The sequence below is a fragment of the Neofelis nebulosa genome, chromosome 5 (assembly GCF_028018385.1).
Source record: "Neofelis nebulosa isolate mNeoNeb1 chromosome 5, mNeoNeb1.pri, whole genome shotgun sequence".
Lineage (NCBI taxonomy): Eukaryota > Metazoa > Chordata > Mammalia > Carnivora > Felidae > Neofelis > Neofelis nebulosa.
Window position 1 is genome coordinate 71,849 of NC_080786.1, and position 12,693 is coordinate 84,541.

A 12,693-nucleotide genomic window follows, 5' to 3' on the forward strand; every position below is an offset into this window, starting at 1 on the left:
GGTGTGCGTCTGTGTGTGTGTCTCAATGAAGAGTCTCTCACCTGTGCCCCGCAAAATACAAGATTTCATTACCACTTTTACATCACTGTGCTCCACCTGATACATAACTGTTGGTCTCATTTGAGACTTCTTGGCTCAGCTGGTCTGGCTCCTTGATAGCTCTTGGCAACTTAAGAAGCAGGGCTTCAGAGTTCCCATCCACTTCTAGAAATAACAGCAAAAGGAGAAAGGAGCTGACCTCTGGGAAAAGGAAAAGCTAAGCCAACTCTGACAGTAAGGAGCAGTCCCTTCTCATTTATCAGGAACCATACAGAAAAAGGAGGGCTGTAATTTATTTTGAGGACTGGAGTTGAACTGGAAGGAAGAGTTGTTAGTTGGGTAAGGATCTGGTGTATCTAGTAATCCATTAGGTTCCCATGATTTGTGAAGGATTGGTGGTCCTGAACGTGGGTGAAGGTTTGTGGAAACCCAGACCCTGAAATGAAATACAGTAGAAATGTAAAAAGTCATTTTGTTGAATGAGGAATATAAAAGTATGTTATGTAAAACGTGGCTTGCTCATATAAATAAAAAGTGTGGTGTATCACTTAAAATACAAGCAGAGTAAGTCACAGAATCCTCACAGCCAAGGTACAGGACACCCAGTACAGCCAATGTCATTAGCATCTTGTTTTGCTGAAACCACACAGAACACTCTACACACACACATCCAGATCTTTATTCTAGGGCTTCCCCACTCCACCTTTGATCACATGTATTTGTGGCCTGCAGACTTTATTTGACTACAGTGGTCATTACCTTGGTTACACACTGGGTTCCCCTCCAGAACTAAAAAAATACTGGGCCCTGGGACTGGAAATTTTCTTAAGCACACTAGGTGATTTTAACATGCAGCTAAGTGAAAACCAGTTTCACTGAGAAGTTGGGTCTGATTCCCAAATCAAGCTTCACCTTTACCTTCACATCACAATCACCCGAGTAGCCTTTTCTGAATTGTCTATGAATAGCAACCTTTAGCCAGGAAATTACAATCACCCATGATGAGCATCCAATTATGAGGATGAACACACAATGTGGAACTAAAACAATTTAACTGCCCCAATGGTCATAAGTCCCAGCTGGTACCTTTCAGGAAAGTACTTTGGTCTCTTGATAGTTCTAGATCACCAATTTATCCCAAATCATCAGACCTGCTCTCCCTCTCTTCTGGGCTTCCTGATCCTGCAGAGGGAAAAACCTAAGCTTGTTCCTATTCTCAGCATGAGGTCTTATCTTTGGGTCTCTCCACTGCTAGCTAGGGGACAGGAATAGGGACTGTCAGGGTCAGTGAGGACATGAGCATTTTTGATTCTCACTTTCGAATTCTACTGACTTCTTACAGTTGTGTATGACTGACAATGCAACTGGGAAAAGAAGGTGCACATGCCTGGATAAAACACCGTGGTTGAAGAGAAGGGGGAAGAGAAAATAAACAAGCTTTCCTGTTTATACATATGCCTTCTGTACATTAAAAGTGCTCTGTAAAATACAAAACAAATGAGCCAGTATGAGTCCCAATGGTGGGACTTCTACTGACAGTCAAACCAGATCACTTATCAACAGGTAGGGCACTTACGATATGCACCTGCTTGCTGAATGGGGTGAGGAGAGAGATCCAGAATTTGGGAAACTCAAATTAGTCTCAGATTTGCTGCTTACTGGTTACTCTGCCTAAGGCACATCCCCAAATCTGTCACTCAGCTTCCTCACCTGAAAATGAGACCATATACCCCTTTCTCAGGCTCTGCACAGACCCAGGTGAGGATTACAGGTGGTTAGACACACAGCATGGCAGAACAAAGAGAACCCGGATTTAAGTCCTGGATTTGAACGTAGGCTGTTATTTGCTGTTTGACCACTCTCAGATAAATGGGGCAAACAGCTCTTTCAGTGTTCTAAAGATTAAGGTAAGGATCTATGTGAAACCATGAGAGAAGTGCTTGGAATCTTGTTCTTATACATGAAGGTGCATAATCAAATTTAAACAAAGAATTAAGTTCTATATAAATACAAGGCAATATTACATAACTACCTATTGCATAGTTTTATAAATCATTTTACTAAGAATAAAGGCTCAATGGTAACAAAGGTTCTTACCTTAGCCAGTTTCTTCATCCTTCTAAGTTTTCATATTCCAATACCTTTGAACTTCTCAAAAAAAAAAACCAAATTAAGACCTACGGAGTCCCATTCTGCCTCCTCCCTCTCAGAATTAGGACTCCATTAGTTCTTCTAAAGACCAGCCAGAAAGTGAGAATAACACCCAAATTGAGCCCCCTGGCTGAGCCTAAGCAGAATGAGCATAGACAACGTGGCTATGCCTCTCGGCAAGCTTTATTCTTTGACTCCTCTATCTGGGGAGTGTTACAGGCATCTTACTCCGATGGGAGTACAATGGGAGTTAGGGTCACTTAGAGTTGTTGATCTTAGCAAATGAATACAGGCCAGCACATTTGTGGCCCCAGTGTGTTGTCTCCATCAACCCTCCAGTGTTTGGCCCTGCACACTGGGAAGAAAAGACTCATCAGAGGTCCCCAGAGCTTTACTACACCAAGGTTCACGAGTCACAGATAAGAGAAACAGCTGTTTCCTACTTCTATCCATTTTAGGACCAGGAGACAGTTAATAGGGTGTTTTTTGTTTAAATTACCTAAGGAATGGAAAGCTAATCAATGTTCATAGGTGAGTTGTTGGTGAAGTGCTACCCCAAGTGATTTCCTTAATTAATCACTGCTTAACCCAAATACTAGAATACAAGGTTCAAAGCTCCAGAATTGCACCAGGCAGACCTATACCAACAACCTGCCTGTTGCTCAAGAAACTACCAGGCTCAAAAAACAAAATTAAGCTAAAAATACCTTTCCTCAAACAGGATCTTTATCACTTAGCTTTGCACGACCCATTTTAAAGAAAGCCACATTCCATTTCAAACAGGACTACTGAGGGCACAGTTTAAAACACAGTCCTTGCCTTTAGATGCTTTCACTTTCTTTAAGTCAGCCTCTGAAATGCTTGTCTTGTGTTCTGTGCTGCATTCTTGAAAACTGTTACTTGTAACATGGCGGGCCTCATTTTTACAAACAAAAACAGCAAAGACGTGTCCAATTAGGGGGCAGTGGATTATGATCAATGACTGGAGTAACAAGTACTTGTCACTCAACAAGATGAGTTCTGTGGTGTCGCATGAGGTGCGAGTTAGAAATGAAAGCCGCACCACACTTGGCACACTCGTAGGGCTTCTCCCCAGTGTGGGTTCTCTGGTGCACAGTGAGACTCGACCTCTGCCGGAAGGCCTTGCCACACTCATTGCATGTGTAAGGTTTCTCCCCATTATGAATTCTCTGATGAATAAGCAGGTATGAACTACACGTGAAGGCCTTCCCACACTCATTACACACATAAGGGAGATCTCCACTGTGAATCCTCTGATGCACAATAAGGCAAGAGAGCTGACTGAAGGCTTTTCCACACTCACTGCAATCATAAGGTTTCTCTGCAGTGTGAATTCTCTGGTGCACAATAAGGTGCGAAAAACAACTAAAGGCTTTTCCACATTCTTTACACTCATATGGCTTCTCACCAGTATGGCTTCGCTGATGCACAATAAGGTTTGCACTCTGGGTGAAGGCTTTGCCACAATCGTTACAGGCAAAGGGCTTCTCCCCAGTGTGGATCCTCTGGTGGACAATGAGGTTTGAGCTCCGAGTAAATGTTTTCCCACACTCATTACATTCATAGCATTTTTCTGTAATGTGGACTTTCTGGTGCCGAGCAAGTTGTGAGCTATAACTGAAGGCTTTCTCACATTCACTGCACTTAAAGGTTTTTTCTAAGGAGTGGATTTTTTGATGTACGGTCAGATTTGAACTCTGAGTGAAGGCTTTCCCACATTTTGAACAAACATACGGCTTCTGTCCAGTGTGGATTCGCTGATGCACAACAAGGTTTGCACTCTGAATGAAGGCCTTCCCACACTCATGACATTCAAAGGGCTTCTCCCCTGTGTGGATTCGCTGATGCACTACGAGGTTTGCACTCTGACTAAAGCCTTTTCCACACACACTACATGTAAAAGGCTTCTGTCCAGGCTGGCTTTTCTGATTTTTAACAGAGCTAGAACTAAGGCTATACCTTTCCCCAGGTTCCTGACATTTCTGGTTTTCCTCTACTTTGAAGCTTTCAGGTACATGACAGTCCTTCACTGTCACTTGTCTGAAATCTTTCTTTTCCCTCTTGATTCTCTGCTTCTTTAACGGGTTCCCTTTTTCACAGGCTTCTCCTAACTCAGGTTCTGGAGGATTAACTTTCTGGATTCTTCCTGGCATTATGCAGGGTTTTTCTGCTTCATCACATATCTCAGTTTTTGGAACCAGTAACTGTGGGTTCTTGGTTTCAGCACCTGAAACAATAAACAGAAAGTACAAATGTCAGCTTATTCTGGCCCATAAAAAGAACAGGATCACGAAGTGATAAACGTCAGGAAGTATGTGACTTCAGCGTATGTAAAATGGCTTCATCAAAGGAAAAGTATTCCCCCACGCATCATCTCTCCTCTGTAGGTTCTTTTGCCAGGTCTATGCCCTCTCCCACACCTAGAGCAGAATCTACTAATTCATGGTCTTTCCAGCACTTCCACTTACCTCAACTAGACATCTAATCCAATGCCTCATGCCAGGAAAGTCATCTTCACACATGTCTCCTGGCTCACTAGTTTCTCCCCAGGCCTTCTTAGGTAAGGTAAGGCCTTCTTACCTTAGCCAATTAGTGTGAATTTGCTTACAACCCACCAATTAATTAAGGAGAGTCCCTCCCTGGGAATGAAGATCTATGCAACTTAGATTTCTGTGTCAGAGGAAGCTAGATATCAAAGAAAGGATAAGCATGGACAGAGAGGGTCACGCTGGATGCCAAAAGGACCAGCGCAGCTAAGAGCACCTGAAACATTAAGTGTTTATGCAGCTCAGAGGTTAAGAACATGGATTCTGGAGCCAGACTGCCTGGTTTCAAATGCCTGCTCTGCCACTTACCAGCTGCAGGACTTTGGGCTGGTAACTTCTCTGTGCCTCAGTTTCCTTATCTCTAAAATAGGGACACTAACAGTATCTACCTCATAAGACCATGAGATTAACTGAGTTACTCTATGGTAATGGCTGAGAACAACCATGGAGCATAGGAAGTGGCTCTGTGAGAGTCTGCAGTGACTCTGAGCCTGACTAGTAGTGCTGTGAGTCTAAGTGTTGGGGCCCAGGAGCAAAGATGAACCTTAGAGGAGAGGAGTTGTTATGGTGACAGATGGCAACATTAGAAGGGACTAAAGAACAATGTGAACAGTAACAGCTGAATCCTTGTGTTAAACAAACAGCTTAGCCTTATGTCAAGGAAAGCTGACCTTCCTAAGATTGAGTCATGGTATAGCCTGCTCCATTATGCCATTATCATGAAAACACCAAAACTTCCTGAAGTTTTAAAACTCTGACTAGTTTCTGGCTGCTCCACATTGCCTCAGAACCCTAATGGTGTCGAAAAGAGGTCCTGCAGTCAGCAACACCATAATTCTTTGTCTCCTCTCCACCCCTACCACTCTTGGTCCTGGAATGTCCATCCATGCACCCTAGTGTTGGTAGAGTGAAGCTTTCACAGAACTTTAAATATACCAAACTCAGAAACACCACCCAGACAAGGCACATGAAACCAGGGCAAACAGCAGTGGGAGGCAAGCCTGCCGTGGAGGGAGGTGCTCCCACTGGTGCTGTCAGCCTAGAAGTGAGCAGGAAAGCTGTGAGCTGCAGCTCATGAAGCAACTGCAGCTGGTCAACCCTGCATCTACGCAACATCCCACCAGCAGAGACCAGTGCAACTCTCTAATCTAGGAGATGAGCGACTGGGACAGGCATGCTGAGGTACAAAGCAACATGGCGGGGGCAGGGAAACAGTCCAGTTTGGCTGCCTGGTTAAGACAACACTAATATGACATTCCATCACAATCATTCAGATAAGATGGGAAGTGTTGGAAAAAGGGAATGCCCGAGGGCTGCATATAGCAGAGCACTGAATGTAACAACAAATTCAGAAATGCTAGCCTTTTTCCAGTTATTTCTATTCCTATACATATTTTCTATGCAAAATATGGCATTTCCTGTGACAAATGCATAGGCATCTTTCAGCATTCTATTATCCAGCTTTCCCTGATGGTTTCGATACCTCAATACTCTTATGTTTTTCAAGCTGGGAGACAAGACCACCAGTCTCTGAATGGATTCTGAGAAACCCCAATGGTCAGATTCTGAATCAGGGGTTGAACCTTACCTAGAGAGGTCATGTTCCCATGTGTCTCCAGTATCTCACTCTTGGCCAGAGTCCCTGATAATGAGCAGGTGCCAAGGGCTGAGGCAGGAGGTGCCTCCTGTGTTGCTTTCAGGACTACAGCCATGTTCCAGAACATGTTTGGATCCTAGAGACAAGTAAGCACAGGTGGATTTCTGAGAAAATTGTCAATGGGAAGCAGTATGATTAGTTTTAAAGATGAGAACATAAAAGTACCTATTCCTGGACACCATGAAAGATTTTTTTTTTTTACATTTTTTAAACTTTTTTTTTTTTTTTTTAACAAAACAACAAAAACAGAAAATAAAGGCAGTCTTCTCTGATCCCCAAGGTGAGTTGGGCAGAGAATCAAGCCTGTGACTTTCTTCTCTATCTCTTTGATTTCACTTCACTGGCCACTCTGGCATCCAAGCCTGACTTGCTAGTGGGTACATGACAAAAGAGCAACACATGGGGAGATGTTCTAGGATAGAGTTTTCTGAGGTCTAAAGACCAAAGAAGCAAGGTTATGATCTTTGGGGAACCTCAGCTCATCTGGCTAGTGATAGTAAGGAATGTTTCTGAAAACATCAAGGGCCACTGTATAGTGTATAGCCCCACTACTCAAAGTGTGATCCACAGATCACTATCATCTGGGAGCTTGTGAGAAGTGTAGAATCTTAACCCAGACCTCCTGAATCAGAATCTGCATTTTAACAAGACCTCCTGGTGATTCCTATGCATATTAAAATTTGAGAAGCATATGTTAGAGCTATCAAACCTTGACTAGAGTCACCTGAAGAGGGTTTTGTTTTTTTTTTTAAATCTCAGATGTCTGGGTCCCAGACCAAGATAATCCTTTAACTGGAATCAAGTATGGCATGAGCATCATGACTTTATAAAAAGCTCCCCAGGTAATTCTGTGCAGCAAAATTTGAAAACCACTGATTTACAGAAAGCACTAAATGTCCCATCAATCAGAAGAGACTGTTTCTATTACATACCAAAGGACAACAGACTTGAGCCCTACCCTGAAAATAATACTCCAGGTGGAAGCAGAGGAACATAGTTCCCTCTGAAACCACTTGAGGTGTTCAGGTCTCTCTTTCCTCCCTCCTCCAAGACTATTATTTACCTTTTCCTCCTGTTCTGATATGACAAGGCCTGTCTGGGGACTTTCCCCAGGAGCCCAGACTTTGATGTTCTCCGAGTGCACTTGTTGGCTAGATGCCTGGCCTAGGAAGTTTTCTTCCTCTTCCTCCTCCTTTTTCACTGTCACTGAGCCCCAGGGGGCTAAGGCCATGGCCTCTCTCAGTTCTGCAGTCATCGTCTCTGCTCAGGAGGGGAACTCTTATAGCTGGGGGCTGCCCAGCAGAGGTCAAGCCCCATCTAATCTTTAAGTTTCTTCTTCTTGAGTTTCTTCTCAGGGCCAGGATGATACTGTCTACTGAAAACCAGAAAACATTGTTAGCATCAAGGAGAGGTGTACCTGGATGCCGTTAAGCCTACTGTTGCCCAGTGCCTACACAGTAGCCACAGCAGCAAGGGTCTGCTCTGCTCCTCCCTCATAGGATAGAAAGGGTTCAACGGCAAACATGTAATTTGTTCCCATCATAATCACATTACAAACAGCTTTATTTAATGTTTACTGATTTTTCCCCTGATTATAGAGTTAACGTATTTTTATTATAAAACTTGAAAAATACAGAAAATAAAAAAAAAAAAAAAAATCAACCCTACTCCACCTCCAAAAAGGTAACCACTGTATAGCACAGAATTTAAGATACTTCTTTTAAGGGAAAACCTTCAACCACACTAACAATTAGGACTTAATAAACTTCTTGTTTTTAACTATGGGCATATATATATTTTCACAATTATCACCATGGGTTTTTTTTTTTTTAAGTAGGCTTCACGCCCAGTGCAGAACCCAATGCAGGGCTTGAACTCATGACCTGAGCTGAGATCAAAAGCGGGACGCTTAACTGACTGGACCAACCAGGCACCCCACCATCATTGTTTTGTTGTTGTTTTTTTTAAGAAGGACTATTACAACACAAAGAACTTTTTTAATTGCCAAAGATGCACAAAAGCATGAACTAAAGAAACTCAAGAAAAAGTTTGACAGTCTAGACACCAACATTTAGAGATGGTCACCTCTGGGCGATGTAATTACAGATAGTTTTGAGATTCTTGTTTGATGTTTACTTTTTCCATTTCTTCCAAATGTCTTGTATTACTCTTAAGATTTTTTAAAAAAAAGATGTTTTGGGACACCTGGGTGGCTCAGTCGGTTGAGCATCCAACTTCAGCTTGGGTCATGATCTTGTGGTTCATGAGTTTGAGCCCCGTGTTGGGCTGTGCTGACAGCTCAGAACCTGAAGCCTGCTTCAGATCTTGCCTCCCTTTCTCTCCGCACCCCCCCCCCCGCCCCACTCACACTCTCTCTCTCTCAAAAATAAATAAAAACATTTAAAAAAAAAAAAAAAGACGTTTTATGTTGCCAGTCTTCATACTTATCACTTTTAGTAGGTATACAATAACCTACTGGTGTTTATTATTCTCATCCAAAAAGAGTCAAGAAAGAGAAAAATACATAGAATCAAATATATGCCCTACATACACACACGCACACGGTAGTTATCAGTGGTTTCTCTGCATTTCCAGATATGTACACCTTTACACATACTGCTTACTTTCCCAAAACAGAAATTAGAACACACTTGTACATTTTTCAGCAACTTGCATTTTGTTTTTTGAACTCAATGTCTTTATTTCACATAGTATTCCACAGTGTTAGATCTTTCAATATATGTACATACAGAGTTACTTCATTCTGGCATAGTATTCTAAATATATTATAACTTCCTTAACCAATACTATTTATAAGCCATTACTTTGGTAAAAGGAATTCTGATCCAATTTATTTTCTTAATAATTAATGTTAATTTTTTTTCTGTGCAAATAGCCTTTTCTTCTGCTGAATTATTCCTTTAGAATTGAGGGATAGTAGTTCAAGGATTGACATATAGCACTAAACTGCTTTCTAAAAGGACCACATCAAATCACACCACCACCAACTTAACCATACCCCTTTATCACACCCAAGCCAGCGGTCTTTGCTGAACATGTGAGAAAAACAATCTTACTAGTTTAGTTTATTACGAATAGATTAAAATTTGTCTATTCCCCTTCAGGTGTTTTATGGGGGGGGGGGGGGAGGGGGATGCCAAATTTTACTAAGTCTCCTTTTGCTACTATTGAAGTAATCACATACTTTCTCCTATGTCAACTTATTAGCAATGTAGTGTGCACATTCAATTTCCTGAATAACGCAATAGTACTTTCACTCCTGTAACAAATCTCGATCTGGATGATTATTTTTCCTATGACTAGCTGAATTCCACCAGGCGGAAAGGCCCTTAACATTCATTTCACCAGTGTATAAGCAAGACCGCCCACTGTGAGTATTCTTACCGGCCTGCTGACCAAACTCAAATCCGCCTCCAGCCCCACACAGCAGAGTCCCTTATCAAGGGATTCCCTTTCAGTGTCCTTTCCCTCTTTCCAAACGTGGCAACCTACCTCCCCCACCTCCATACCGTAAGCCCTATTCCCGGAGTCAGCCTGGCCCCTGGGGCTTTCAGTGTCCAAGCTCACCCAGGCCCAGACCCCCGGTAGGCTGCAGCCGTGTTCCCGAAGTAGAGGGACGCGGAGCCCGCCGGGGATAGACAGGCCTAGGCCCCAAGGGAAGGTCGCGGCGGTGCGCCCCTCTAATGGCCCCTTCCGCGCCTGCAAGGTCCGTGCCCAATCCCGCCAACCCAACTCACCGTGCACCGCGGAAAGGCCCGGCCAGAGCTCGCGGGCTCTGCAGCAGAACATAGGCTAGATCATGCGCCCCGCGCCTACCGGTGCGAGAACAATGACCGGACAGGAAGTGCCTGGAGACGGGCTTCCGGCTTCCCAAGTCCCCAGGCCGGCCTCTCTAGGAATGTCGGAGGTGCTGTCTTCTCGATGGGTGTCCAATATCGCTGCGGACCAGGGATGGGAGTAAAAGTGCGTAGGAGGGTGCAGGTGGACTGTGGCCCTAAAGCCTCAGGAAAGGGGACATCCCCTGGCTCGGCAGTGGTTGGGCGAGGCGTGTACGCAGGAGCCTGAAGCTACAAAGCATTCGTCTGTAGAACGTCCTGATAATTTTGCCCCATACGTTTTATTTTGAAAATATCAACAGTACAGAAAAGTTTAAAGAATGGTACAATGAGTACCTGTATCCTCCATCTGGACTCAACACTTGCCTACGTTTGCCTTATCTCTCTGTATATACTGAAAAAAATTTGTTGAAAGTTGTGAACATCAAAACACTTCATTCCAAATACTTCAATATGCATTCTTTCATAATATTCTCCAAACGTTATACCACCATTACATAATGGTAAGAAAATTAACAATTCCCTAATATCATCTAATATCCAATCATATTAAAATCTCCCAACCACCCTAAAATACATATTTCATAACTTTGTTCTTCCAAATCAGTTTCACACAGTGCATTTGGTCATGGTTTTTTAGGGTCTTGTTTTACCTTACATTTTGAGTTCAACTCACAGCAAGTTGGAAAAATAATACCCTCCCCCCTCAACTTGAGTTTCCCTCAACAAGTACAACTTACATAAGTATAGTTTAGTATAAAAATCAGGAAATTGACACTTGCACAGTGTGTATACTTCTTTTTATCACGTGTATATTTGTGTAACCACTACCACAATCAAGATATACTCTTTCAACGCCACAAAGACCTTCCTAAGTGTTACCCTTCCCTCTCTCTGCTGTCCCTTCCCACCATCCCCAACCTCTGGCAACCACTAATCTTTCATCTCTATATAGTTTTGTCATTTTAGATTATATAAATAGAATCATACAGAATACCTTTTGAGATTGGATTTTTTTTCACTCAGCATAATTTTGAGATTCACTTGTCATTGCAGCATTAGGTCATCCTATCTTATTGTAGAGTAATAAGTATTCATGGTATAGATATAATACTGTTTTAGCCACTTATTGAGGCTATTTGGGTTACTTACAGATTTTGACTATTACAAATAAAACTGCTATGAAGTTGTATACATGTTTTTCTGAACATAAGTTTTCATTTCTCTGGGATAAATGCTCAGGAGTACAAATACTGGGTTATATTCTAAGTGCATGTTTGGGTTTGTAAGAAACTGCCAAACCGGGTGCTGACTGAGCATCTGACTCTTGACTGACTCAGGTCATGATCTCAGGATGATGGGATTGAGCCCCGCATCAGGCTCTACACTGAGCAACTGAGCATGAAGCCTGCTTAAGATTCTCTCTCTCTCTCTCTCTCTCTCTCTCTCTCTCCCCCCCCCCCCGCCCCCAACCTCTCCCCCGCTCAACATGCTAGCTCTTCAAAAAAAGGCAGGGGGCGGGGGGGGGGGGGGAGGCTTAAAAAAAAAAAAAAACTGCCAAACTGTTTCCAAGAGTGTCTGTACCATTTAACAATCCCAGCAACATATGAGATCCAGTTACTCTACATCATTGCCAACATGTAGTAACATTATTTTGTCCCCTTTTTCTAAGCTATTCTGATAGGTGTACAGTGATTTTTAACTTTTATTTTCCTACTGGCTAATGATAGTGAACTTTTCATTTGTTTATTTGCTACCTATTCTTTGGTGAAATGTCTTTACATGTCTTTTGCCCACTTTCTATTTGAATCTATTTATTATTGGTGGGTTTTAAGATTTTTTATACAGCCTAAAAACAACTCCTGTTGGATATATGGTTTGCAATTATTCCCCTCAAGTCCGTTATGTCTTGGCACTCTTAAAGTTTCTTTGCAGAGAAAATTAATTGTGATGAGGTCTAATTTATCATTTTCTTCTTATGGACCCTGCTTTTGATATAAGTCTAAGAGTTCTTTGCTTAGTCATAGTTCCTATGTACGTATGTATGCATTTTGGCTATGGATATCCAATTGCACCAGCAGCATTTGTTGAAAAGGCTCTCTCTCCTCTACTAAACTGCTCTTCTACCTTTGCCAAAAATCAACTGGGCATTTGTATGAGTCTCTTTCTGTCTTATGGCTCTTTAATACCTTTTAAAAACAACCTCCCTTGGGGTGCCTGGGTGGCTCAGTTGGTTAAGCGACCAACTTCAGCTCAGGTCATGATCTTGCAGTTTGAGTTCAAGCCCCGTGTAGGGCTCTGTGCTGACAGCTCAGAGCCTGGAGCCTACTTCAGATTCTATGTCTCCCCCTCTCTCTACCCCTCCCCTGCTCATGCTCTGTGTCTCTCTGTCTCTCAGTCTCTCAATAATAAATAAACGTTA

General features: G+C 42.6%; 1 protein-coding gene across 3 annotated transcripts; it reads right to left on the reverse strand.

Moving 5' to 3' along the window:
• Positions 1-2,894: 2,894 nt before the first annotated feature.
• ZNF35 (zinc finger protein 35) lies at positions 2,895-11,682 on the reverse strand. Of its 3 annotated transcripts, none has more exons than XM_058729158.1 (4): positions 10,173-11,682; positions 7,478-7,786; positions 6,346-6,490; positions 2,895-4,438 (listed from the first exon to the last, which is right to left on the reverse strand). In XM_058729158.1, the coding sequence occupies exons 2-4, from the start codon at positions 7,667-7,669 to the stop codon at positions 3,192-3,194; spliced, it is 1,584 nt and encodes a 527-aa protein (XP_058585141.1). In that variant the 5' UTR covers positions 7,670-7,786; positions 10,173-11,682; the 3' UTR covers positions 2,895-3,191. The 3 variants fall into 3 exon arrangements, with proteins under 3 accessions (XP_058585141.1, XP_058585142.1, XP_058585143.1); XM_058729159.1 differs by having other exon boundaries at positions 7,478-7,789; XM_058729160.1 differs by lacking the exon at positions 7,478-7,786.
• Between the last annotated feature and the right edge of the window lie 1,011 nt (positions 11,683-12,693).